At 37.6% G+C, this 13023-nt stretch overlaps 1 protein-coding gene across 1 annotated transcript in view; it reads right to left on the reverse strand.

Annotated features, from left to right (window-relative positions):
• The window catches only part of ltbp1 (latent transforming growth factor beta binding protein 1), a 224468-nt gene that overhangs the window by 67447 nt on the left and 143998 nt on the right, over window positions 1–13023 (reverse strand). The window contains 3 exon segments of the mRNA XM_028469012.1: window positions 1789–1917; window positions 2044–2169; window positions 5151–5376. Coding sequence (XP_028324813.1) covers window positions 1789–1917; window positions 2044–2169; window positions 5151–5376 — 481 coding nt within the window.

Here is a 13023-nt window from a genome sequence, read left to right on the forward strand (position 1 = left end):
TTATATTTCACGTGTTCACAAGACAAAGCTGGACCCATTAGACTAATATAATTATTGAGATTATTACACCTAAATATACTGAATGATTAAATCATCAGCTTGATCTGGTTTAATTATAGGAAATCAGAGAGTTATTTATTAACCATAACTTTATGTAGCTCATAAGATGAATGAAACACAATTCAGCAACACTAATGGAGTTATTTTTTAGAAAATAATTTCATTTTAAGTGAAGAAATAAATTAATTTCGTACAATAAAACTAATAGAGTGATGCATGCACTGATGTATTCCATAAAATATCAGCTCATGAGCTCTTTGAGTATTGTAGGCTTTTTAATGTGGCTACAATGGTTTACAGTACACCATAAGTTGGGAATTGTTTTATTTATTTATAGTTTTTTTTATTTATGTTTATTGTTATCGTGATAAAATACCAGAAATTATCGGGAGCATATTTTTAGTCCATATCGCCCATCGCTACTTCCTGTATAAATATTTAGTTTTTTGTTTTACGTCATTTGTGCATTTTTTCTGTAATTATTGTTTTTTGTTGTATTTGTAGTGTGTTTCTGGAGTCATTTTGTATCTTTTTTTAGTGTCGTTTTTTGCATTTCTGTTGTCTTATGTGTATTTTTTGTATAAATATTTAGTTTTGTGTATTTTGAGTCATTTTCATATGTTTGTTGTGTTTGTTGTGTGTGTGTGTGTGTGTGTGTTTGGGGGTGTGAATCCATTCTAAATGTATGCGCACCAGTCCATCCACATGTACCTGCCTAACTTTCACTAAACTATCTATTTTCAGTAGTTAGGTGTAGTGGCAGGTGTGATGTGAGTGAAGCTGCAGTAATCAGGTGACCTTCACTATGAAGCACTGTCTACATAACATGTAAACACTTAGATCTGACTCAGAGCGTAACACTACAGTCACTACCACACTATGGACGGATGTCGTGACAGACTGTAACCGGACTCAACACTTACATACCTGCACACGTGTACACACCTGAACGCATGTTCAGCAGATCGATATTGAAGCGCACCTGATCGATGTGTGTGTGAGACTCTCTACCAGGGACTCTAATCTCCTCCATTGGTTCTCTCTCACACACGCGCTGCGGAGAAAACAGCAGCCGTTGCCCGTCATAACTTCCGAGTGAGGTCTGTCCGGTCTAAATAGCGTATGGTCAAACTAACATGAAAATAAACATTTTGAAACGTCATCTCCAAATAAGGAACAGTAAAAACGTATGTTTCCTCAAAAGAGAAGTCCACAGAAGCTCTGGCACACACCGGAAGTGAGCTGTGAAGTGAAATAGATATAGATGGTGCGCTAGCGTCCCCTCACACTCTGAGGTCAAAAGCTGAATAGGTTTCATTTCTGGGCCGTCCAGAAATGGAATAAAATTAAAATAAACATTTAGAAATGACTAAATTACTCCAAAATAACAGATGCACAAACTCGGGGTATTTGGAAAACGTTGACAAAGTTTCAAGTCGAGCAGGCACCGCGTCAGGGAGATATTTGCTCCACACACACACGCGCACACACACACACACACAGACCATCCTTGAATTATAGCATAGATAAATAGTGGAGTCAGGAAATACAGGGAAACCCCTAGTAGGTGAAGTGTACAAGGGAGGGGCAGAACACAATACTGAAGAAGAGCAGGATCCAGCAGAGCCTGGGTGAAGTGGTGGATGTAACTTTGTGTCTGCGCTGTTCCAAAACCACAAAAAGCAAACAATTGAGAGAGGAGACTTGTCCTGGTGCTGTTATTTTTACCTTCACAAATCGGCATGTCGATGCTGGCAGTAAATCCGCTGTCACACACACATGTGTAGGATCCTTCTGTATTGTGGCACTTGCCATGAGGGAAACAGAGTTCTGTTTTTTCAATGCACTCATCAACATCTAGCAGGACAGAGAAAGAGAGTAACAGAGACCTGAGTGTTTGTATGTATTATCGACTTGCAGCACAGCTACAATCTGCAATACTACAAGAAGTTATGTTGCCTGCAACTCGGTTTCATTTCTCACCTCTGCAGCTGGTGCCATTGATCTGTTGGTAACCCCGTGTGCAGGTGCAGTAGTACAAGCCTAAGGTGTTGACACACTCTCCTAGAGGAATGCATGGTCTCGGTTCCTCTACACACTCATCCACATCTGAAGCAAAGTCAATAAACACATATTCAATAAAGGTTATATACACAGCCTTTAGCCATTTGTTTAAAACAAAAACAAAACAAAAAAAAAAACATGAGATTTATGTACTGTGGAAAAGCACATGGCGTCAAACTCCCTGGATGGTTCCTTTTTGTGAGGAGTCTGATTGTGCTCCCTGTGTATTTCGTAGTATCTCTCACAGCCACAAAACATGTATTTTATGTTAAATGGAGTCTCAAAATTTAACCTAGGTGTGAATAGGTGTGCGAGTTCCCACAGAAACATAAGACATGATAAGAGGATAATGTAAAGCTGCCAAATAACACGGCTGAAAAATGTCGGTATTTAGAGCAGCTGGCAAAAATGTATGCATAAAGCATTAAAGAGGAAGGATCCGTGTTGGATCCAAACCTACACACAGCACCAACCTAAGGCAGCTAATATTCTCCACTGTGTACATTCTACAATTTTATTTGAGCAGCAGCAACTAATAAATATTTTAAATTTATTCAATACAGAGGGGTGGATTCACTAAATGTTGAGAGGTATTACAACATGTGCAAATGTCATTTTACATGCTAATAAGGGATACAAACCCCAGAAAAAAAGGACTACACATGTTCAGCATGTCGCAATGCACCCACAATCCGCATGTTTCCCTCTAATGAATATGTAATATAGGTGGCTCAAATAAGGGGAGCAAAAAAATGTGATGGAGAGATGCAAATAAATTAATGTTAGGGGCGCAATGCAATTCGTCAAAACTGGAACTATTTGCGCTGTTTCTGCTCCAAAAATAATACGACTCAGAGGCAGGTGCAAACTCACACACAGAGATAGCTGCAGTGAATGTTGACACAATACATCTGGAGAGGGAAAAATATCTTACTATAACAAAATAATTTAACTTAAACAATAGGCAAAATTAACAGCCACTGAAAGATGCAGAGTAAATTGTGTGTGAGGGAGAGAAACAGCTGGAGTCCGGTGTGTCTCGCTGCTGTGCATGGAGCTCCATGGAAGTTGCTCCAGACGCAGCTGAGCTGTGTCTATGTTCCTATCCACGTTTTTTTTTTTTTTTTAAACTTAGTTTTTATTTCAAATTCAACAATTTATACAATAACATTCACACTTCTTCAATTTTCTTTTTTGTTTGCAGCTGTAGCTGTGTGTGTACAAGGATAGGTACAATAATCAAATACAATAGAAATAAAATAGATAAATAAATAAAAACAAGGCAGGTATGACTTGACTCTCATGGGGGAAAAAAAGCATATAAAAGTCTAGATAAAAAACAAGAAGAGGCAAGAATCAGGGAGGGGATTTGCGTGTACATGCATATGTATGAGTATGTAGTAACTTTAGCTTAGAAGCAATATGGTAATGGCAGGGTTCCATCTTTTCATGATTTTTTCTTTTTGTAGTCCATAGTTTTGTAGTTCCATATGGTAAACTTCCTATACTTTGTCAGTCCAGTTACTGCATGTTGGGGGGTCAGGTCTTAGTCATTTAGTTTTTATACATTTAAGAGCTGCTGTAATAAGTATTTGTAAAATAATTTTTTTAGCTCTACCATCGATGCCTATTGGTGTTCAGCCCAGTAGTGCCACAGTTGGATCTTTTGTAAAAAAAAGAGCTTTAAAAACATCCACTGCAAAATATTTTTAATTTTGTACATGTCCAAAATATGTCGGTGTGGTTTCCAATTTGTTTCCCGCAATTTCTCCAGCAGTATTAGAGTATGCTGGGCCCATTTTTGAACTATAACTGGAATCTCATTATTGCCTTCCACTTGAATTCCCTCCATGAATTGGAATTGGTTACAAGATGGGCTTCAGTACTTATTTCATCCCATGTGTCTTCTGGTATACTGTATCTACATTCATTGCGGTTTCCCATCTTCTTTTTATCTGCAATGTATTATTCAAGGTCATACCTGAAAATATATCATAAAAACTAAATTGGAGTGTGCTTCAAAACTTTATTCTATTCTTTTTGTTCAGTTAGGAATGTCCTTAATTCTAAATATCTAAAGAAATCAGTGTTGGGGAGAATTAATTCCTTTCAATTGTTCAAATGATTTTAGTCTCCTACCCCCATGAAGTTGATGTAACTTTTTGAGTCCATGTTCTGACCACTTCCTAAACCCTGCATCCATATGGGAGGGAGCAAAATCCTTCATAAATCCAATAACAGTTAGTGCTGAGATTGTTTTAGGTAATCCAAATGATACTTTTATTTTCCTCCAAATATTTAGTGTGACTCTAGTCCATTCACTCATTTGAGTGTCCCCTAATGGGATATCTACGTATAAAAGGTAAACCTGTAGGGGGAGAGTAACACATAAATTTTTTTCCTCTCCATGTTTTGACTGTCAAACTCTCGTGTTGCGTTGATGGCAAGGAGCGTCAGACCAGAAACAGCTGACCACCAGCTGGTGCAGTTATTTTTCTGCTTCAATAACCCAGATCAATGGCATCAACAGATCAATCGGATGGTTTGTGTCCAAAACTGCCCGTTTTCCATGGACTGATAAGAGCAAAGTTATACAACCTGACGGTGCAGCAACATTGACCTAAAAAAATTAAACAATTAACAGAACTTTTATTTGTTTATTTTATTTGTGTTGTAGAGAGAGAAGTCCACCTGCCTGCAATTTAACTTCTTTAAATGTAATTTTATGCTTCAGTGCACACCCCTCTCCATGTTGAATGAGCAAATTGTTCATTTAAATAGGGTGGGCTCAACCATGTGTAAACGCACACCTATTTGCGCTGCAATGTTAGTGAATTCCCCACAGCATGTGAGGAAACAGCGCCACTAAAGGATTTAGGGACGGACCTAGTTTACTACCCTTTTTTTTTAGATCTTAGTGATCTTAGAGTTGAAGTTGAAGAATGTTCAGTTCTATCAGCTGTTGAGAGGTCTGATGGCAGAGGGAAAGAAGGAGTTCTTCAGTCTTGTGGTCCTGCATTTCACACTTTTGTACCTCCGGCCTGAGGGTAGAAGAGTGAACAGTTCCTGTTGGTAGTAGGTGGGGTCTTTGATGATGGAGGCAGCTCTCCGGTGAACTATGCACTTGTAGACGCTCTGCAGAGAGGGGAGTGAAGTCCTGGTGATCTTTGATGCCACCTTCACCACTTTCTGCAGACGTAGGTGTCTGGTGAGGATAGACTCAATGATGCAGCTGTAGAAGTTGGTGAAGACCTTTGGTGGCATGTCAAATTTCCTCAGCCTCCTCAGAAAATACTAACTTAATTCTGTCAAGCTGTGGTAACATATTCTGGCTTTTTGAGTAACTTTAACTAACAACTTTTGAGTAAATGGAACTATATTTTTCATAAGTAAGCATAACTTAAAAACACATCCTAAGTACAACTTAATAGAATTAAGTAACTGCATGCTAAAATACAATTAAATGCCAAAGTACTTCACCAAAAAGGTAATCGATCCTAACAAATAAATTGTAATCACAGCCTATTAAACAGTAACAATTTGATTGGGTTAAATAGTCTGAAATGCATTTGACATTAATGGAAGACAAAATGTATTTATTATTCTATATTTATTTTTTATTTTTTTATATATCCAATTCAACTTTATTTGTATAGCGCATTTACAACAAAGTCATCTCAATGTGCTTATCAAAATATAAAATTCATAATAAGAAAGAGAAAACCCAACAAGATCCACATGACCAAGTATTTAGCGACAGTGGGAAGAAAAACTCCCTTTTAACAGGAAGAAATCTCCAGCAGAACCAGGTTCAGAGGTGGCAGCCATCTGCCTGATATTTATATCTTACACATATATATGTAAATATATATATATATATATATATATATATATATAAATATAAAACTTAATAAAAAAAGCTACTCTTATATATACTCAAAACGTACTCTCACACACACATATATATATATATATATATATATATATATATACGAGAGTACATTTTGAGTAGCTGCAAGGATATTTTTTTCATTAAGTTACTCTCAGATTCACCTTCTGAAGCATAATGTATCCAGGCCAGGGTAACACAAAAAAAAAAAACACAAAAGAAGGAAAATTTGACAGTGGTGCTGAATTTCAGGTGGATTTAATATTAGAAATTCATCAAAGTTTGTTTCAATTACGAATGCTTGAAATAAAAGTAAAGTTCTGCTGGGTACCAGCTCATATTGGAGTGAAAGGAAATGAGGTAGTAGTATAGCTAAGGAAGCAAAAAAAACAAAACAATTGAAATAATGAATGTACCTTTTGGAAAAGGGGAAATTTTTTTTTTTTTTATTTATTCAGTTTATTTCCGACATGGTTACATTCACTTTTTTTTTTCTTTTTTTTTTTTTTCTTTTTTTTGTACATGCCGAAAAAGGAGACGAGAGAAGCAGTTTGCTTATCCGGGTCCCGTCCCCTGTTTTACCATCGCAAATTTACATGGGTTTACATGTCTCTCTGGTCAAACATTCTTGATTTCTTCTGAACGTCCATCTGTAGTCAGTGTTGTCCTCTCTATCTTTGTTTGTATTGGCCTTGTTCCCTGCCAGACGTTGTTAGCATTCCTCCAGTTCAAGAATAGTTCCTCTTTCGAAGGTGTTTGGAAGGTTTTTCCCTTTTCATCCACAATGTCACCTTGTTTTGTCTCTACATCAAGGGTAATCCAGCTGTTGTTAGTTCCATTGGCAGTGTTGTATCCTCCACTGTCTGATGATGGGATCAGATCCAACTTGTATAAACACATCACTACATCCAGTTCACAAGCAAGGCAGTATTTTAATGTATATATCTTAGTTCATAAGCGTGTTTCTAACTGCTGTTGTTAGTTTTATTGGCAGTGTTGTATTTTCCACTGTTAGATTTAACTTGTATATAAACACATTATTATATCCCAGCTCATAAGCAAGGCAGTAATTTCATTGTATAAAAAAAAAAAACGTGTTTCTAACTGCACATATGACAATAAACACTTTGAATTTAAATTTAATGTAATCCTTACTCACCCCACCACCTAGCAATTGAAATGAATAAATGACAGACCTTTTTTACTCTTGGTTTCACATTTAAATCGGTCTCCGTAAAATAATCACAGTCTGAGTTTTATTTCCAGTGTTTATATAGATCTGGGTCCATATCCATGATTACCATCAGTAATGTTGTTGTTTAGGTGGATCCTTCGTATTTTCCCAAGTTGTCCATCGTTTTGACGAGAACTGGTTTTCCGTCCTCTTCTTCCTGGATGTAAATCCTGCAGTTTTTTGACCAAGTCTTCATAATCTTTCCTTCTTTTTTTATTTGGCGTGCTTTCCATGTAATGCTTGCATTTTGTTTCGTCAGGTTTTCATTGATGTACACCTTCGTTCCCTTGAGTTTATTTCTTTGCTTGAGTATTTCTCCTTTGAATTTTATATTCGTGAAGGTTATTTTTACAGCTCTGGTATCATTTCTCTTTGGCAGGGCAGGAGGAGTTGATGTTGTCAGGGTTCAGGACAATGTCCTTCGACTTCAGGAAGTCAATGACCTGTTGTTCAATCGATTTTGTTTCTTCGTCACTCCTGGGATTTATCTTTAGGCCTGTGATGATGACATCTTTCTCTCTTTCCTTTTGTTCCAGCTGTTCAATCCTCGCGTTCAACAATTTTATCTCTTCAGCATTTCTTTCATTCTTTTCTTTCAGTACCTTTGTTTCGCTTTGTAGTCTTTCCAGTGAGTTTTCCAGCGTCTTTTCCAACGACTTTATCTCGGCAGATAGGTTTTGTAGACCCTCGCGTATCATCTCCTTGACCTCTTCCAAACCCGAATTGGGTTCTGAAGGGCCTCCCTGCGGTTTTTTTCACCATTTTCCTTCAGTCTTGGGCCCAGTTTTTCAGGCTGTTCAGGCTGTTCAGCTGTAGCCAGCTGTAGCCAAGGTCGTGTTATCGGAGCAAACGAAAACACGTCTGCTGTCTCCAAAGACAAGAGATAAAATGGCAAAGTAGATGGGATAATGTTTATAATGGTAGGACGTATTATAATATACAGAAATCAATCAATCAATCAATCAATCAATCTTTATTTGTATAGCGCCAAATCATAACCAATGGTATCTCAAGGCACTTTACAGTAGAGCAGTCTTAAGGACGGACTCTTCATTTTATGGATACACACATATGCATATATACGTATACACATACATATGTATCCCACACCCAACATGAATTCATCATGGCGGCAAGGAAACCTTCTGTTAAGCAGCAGGAACCTTGTGTGGATCCCATTCCTATGATGAACAGCCATCCACGTTATGCTGTGTTGGGTGTGTGCAGAGAAAAGGGTGGAGACAGAGCCGCTGAGTCTCTGTAACTCCACACTGAGGATCCCACGGACCTGCAAGACAAAAGCCAGAAGGAGTACAGGAGCAAACACACAAGGGAGTAAGCAGACATAGAGGGAGTGTTTGAAAGAGGAATGGGACCCTCTCCGGTCCCTCTCTAACCTAAATGACCTCTCTCTTAACGCCCTCTCCAACCTCTCTCCAACCGAGCATGCCAGACCCCCCCCCCCCGGCAGTCTATGCCTATTGCCAATTGCCTATTGCCAATCAATGCACAGGCAGTGAAAAGGAAGAATAGAAGGGAGGAGGTTGTGCTAACTGGATTGCGGTTTGATCATACAGGATTAAATAAAACACTGGCGTTAATAGGTAAACACCAACTCTACTGTATGTGAAGAATGCAAAGTTGTAAAAATGTAAAACATATAATACTATCTTGTAAGAAGTATAAGAAAGAGAGACAAAAGCTAATGGAAAATAAGGAGGAAACTCGATTCAAGGTAATGTTGAGATTAGAACCCAAAACAAAAAGAAGATGTTGAGTAGTAATCCTTTAAAGTTGACTAGAGAGTCGAAGAATTGAGTGGGAGAGCTCATACCTGTCAAGTATCAGGTTTTGGCCGGGAAACTCCTGTATTTTACCCCTCTTTCCCGCCATCGTCCCATATTAGTATTTTCCCGAAAATATTCCGTATTTTAATGTAATAATAATTAAAAGATGCCTTACTAAACTGAACACCATCACTAGCCTCACGAGAACTTCCACCTGAAATGGCCTGAGTGGCAGTTCTCGTGAGATTAGTGCCAACAGCGGCAACAAACCCGGAAACAACTCAGAAGAGAGATGGATGTAAGAAGACATTCCGGCGAAAAAAAAAAAAAGAACTTATGTAAACACCTTGGAAAATGTGACAGAAAGTTTACCTTCTTAAAGAGCAGCAGGATGGGACACAGTTACACATTCTGTAAGATTTGTAACTGAGATTTTAGCGTCTCCCACGGGGGAAGGAGCAAAGTAAGTCATCATGAAAAATCAGCCAATCACAAGCCCCACAAATATACACTGCTTTATAAAGTGTTAAAGAATGTAAAGTCTGTAATAAATGTGTCTAATAAGTCATTAGTGAATACCAGAGAACCACATGAGTGAGCATGAGAAATTAAAAGAAAATATGTAATGAAAATAAAATGTTAATCTTTAACTTAAAGGGGACATATCATGGTTTTAAATCCTTCCTTTTTACATATAAATCATACAGTTGTGGTCTATATAAAGCGGAACTGCAATGCTTGGGTCTGAATTCCTCATTATTATGGCTCCACCCCTTTTCTACCCCTTTTCTGATGTGCTTCTGAGAGCAACTCGTTTTGGTGCGGTCTCTTTAAATGCAAATGAGACACTCCATACCCCGCCCCCTCTTCAGGTGACACTCGGTTCAACTCCACCCTGCTCGGCCATTTTTGTAGTTTGATAGAAGAGATACGGCTATGTAGCGGCACATAAACTTTTTATTCAGAGGTTATTTACAAAATGTTAACAACAGAAGACTTGTCCATCCAGCCTTACATGTTTGAGCCAGAGTCGGAGGTTGCAGAAGCAGTCATCCTTGAAGTGCTTCACGTGCACAAAAATGACACACCAAAATGACCTTACCCACAGATGTGGGTACATTTGCGTGAAAAATAAAACTCAACCAGGCACTTCGAAAATGTTCTGATGCTGGGACACGGTGTAATGAAGTGTGTGGGTTACTACATCCAACAACCCAACATTTTGACTTATCCTCTCCTAACTTCGGCATCCTTGAGCTTGGACTACAAAATAAAAGCGAGAAATAAAAATGGCGGATTGCTCGAAGTGTTGGACCTGGAGTTGATGTCCTAATTTGGCAGTTCCGCTGCAAATACTGTGATGTAATAGTTCAAAAAAACGTAATAGAGAATAGAAAAATTGAAACAGATTGAAAAATATGAGCAAAACAAAATATAAAGATATCTACGGAGCACCTGAAGAGACTAATTTGATTTTTTCTGTACTTCTAAGCACTCTAAATATACAACAAAATGCATTTAAGGGCTAAAAAAGTGGATTTAGCATGATATGTCCCCTTTAAAGACAAGGAACGTGAAATTAACAGTAAATATGCAACGTGTTGACTTGTTTATTAACTGTAAGTATATTAAATAAACATATGTGCTTCATATACACATTTATGTTTCAATTAGGAATTAAGGCTGGGCGATATATCATGATTCAAAATGTATTGAGTTTTCTATTTTGGCAATATAGAACACTACAATATTGCATATATATATATATATTATAGCTTATTTTGTATCAAAAAAGGAGTCGCTGCTTTTACTTCTCAGAACAACATGTAAAGTTCAGTTAGATGGATTTCTGAGTGCGTTCTAACCCAGACCTTCCCCATAACAAGCTACACTACAGAACTCACACATGCTGTCCTTTAGAGGAGAAAAAGCCAAAAGTGGCACATATTGTTCAGCTGTTTATTAATAAATAAGCCTGTATGGAATTTTGCATCAGCAAATTTAACCCAGAATTGTCTTTCTGGTCAGACTTCATTTGAAATAAAATTATCAAGATTTACGTCATGTATCACCATTTTGAGAAAAAATATTGAGATATGAGATTTGGTCCATATTGCCCAGCTCTAGTAGGAATGTTCACAGCATTTCAATGTTAATAAAGGTAGGCCTACCAGATTCTAATCACATAATTGTATTTAGTAAGTGGTTGACAAGTGAGTATTTTAGATTTCTCGTACTTGTATTTTCAAATCCAAAACTTGACTGGTATGGGAGAAATTGAGATGGCAAGGTTTTTGAGGAATGGGGGTTTGCTGATTATTTGTAAAACAAAAAAATAAAGAGACAAGCAATTTAAATGGGGAGTGTGTGTAGGTTTGTATGTATGCTGAAATTAGAATCAATGAACGGAGCAGGAGTAGTGACTAGAAATCCCTTCAGGCTGACTACAGAACTTGTGAATAATGTTGGTGAGATTGAGATGGCAAGGTTTGTGAGAGTTTTTTGATCATCTATAATACGAAAGAACAATGACATAAAGCAATAAAAATGGATAGGGTATGTGGATGGAAGGTATTGGATAGGTTTGGGATAGTAGAGAACAGAGTTACACCAGGAGTAATGTTAAGAGTTCGAAGGAGTGGTTCTCCCTTAGAGAAAAGACGGCAACGTGATGGACCAGGAGCTGGCTGGACAGACGTGAGCAGTACAGTCTGCCAATTTTACAGCGGTCCTAGGGTGTTCGCGCATGCGCAGTGTGAGAATTTAAGGTAAGTTGGTCCGTGGCACTGCTTCAACTGTGAAATACACTCACGAGGAGCGACTGGATTTCAAACATGTTTGATTTCCTTACGACCATACAATTGCTGATAGGGAGCTGGTCGTGAAGTGTCTTCTCGTGACCCCGTGTATACTACACGATGCACGACTCGCAATTTAGCAGACTTGTTCAATCCCAAAAATAGATGCACGCATCAAAAATCGGATCAAAATCGGCCAAAAATCGCATTGTATGCATACACTGTAGGCATACAAAATGGGCTATGCAGAGTTGAATGCAGCCGGATCCTTTACACAACACCACCTCCCGCCATTGGTGGGGCTGACATCACATTCGTCCGACAAAAAGTGGCTTTGACAGGGGAAACCGTGGGATGGTAGAAGGAGAAACAAAAATAAATTAACTAATTCTGCTTTCCCAGCCTACCTGCTGACCCAGCATGGATAAAAGAAAGGTAAGACCTCTTTAAAGCACTTTTCAGAAAAGGCCAAATCAAGAAACATGAACAAACTAGAAACAAACTAAATGTGATCATTTCAAATTTTCAATATGTCCTATATTTGTAAACCTACCCTAAATAGTGCTTTGTTAGATCTTAAATTATGTATATTCATTTAGCACTTCCTTTGTCACCGTTGTTGCCTTGTTGTTGTTTTTGCTCCTGTCTTTTAATTCTATGCTCTCTGGTGTACTGTAGCTCTATGCGAGCATCTCTCAAATTTCACTGTACCACCAAGTACCGTGACAATAAAAGACTATTCTATTCTATTCTATTCTTTTATTCAATTACTTGTTAAACTAACTTTAAAAAAAAATAGGTAAAATCTGAAAAACAAAATAAAACAAAATGAATTCAATTTCAAGAAGTATAATAACCCTGACACACACTCACTCACTCTATTATATATACCAGAGTTTCTCAAATTAGGGTTGTTAATTAGGGAAAATTAACAAATGAAAGCATTAAAAATATGGGGTTTTACAATGTTTATTTTTTAGTTCAAAATGATTAATACTACTACATATTACCAGCAATTCACAAACGACAAGAAAACACCAAATAAGAGAAAAATATACTGAATGATAGAACAGACAACCAACAACAAAATATGCAAAATGACACCAAAAACACACACTAAGAGAGAAAAATACTTACTATTACCAGCAACACACAAGATTGCTACAAATTACACAAACATAACAGAAACAT

Source organism: Gouania willdenowi, chromosome 15, assembly GCF_900634775.1.
Source record: "Gouania willdenowi chromosome 15, fGouWil2.1, whole genome shotgun sequence".
Classification (NCBI taxonomy): Eukaryota; Metazoa; Chordata; class Actinopteri; order Blenniiformes; family Gobiesocidae; genus Gouania; species Gouania willdenowi.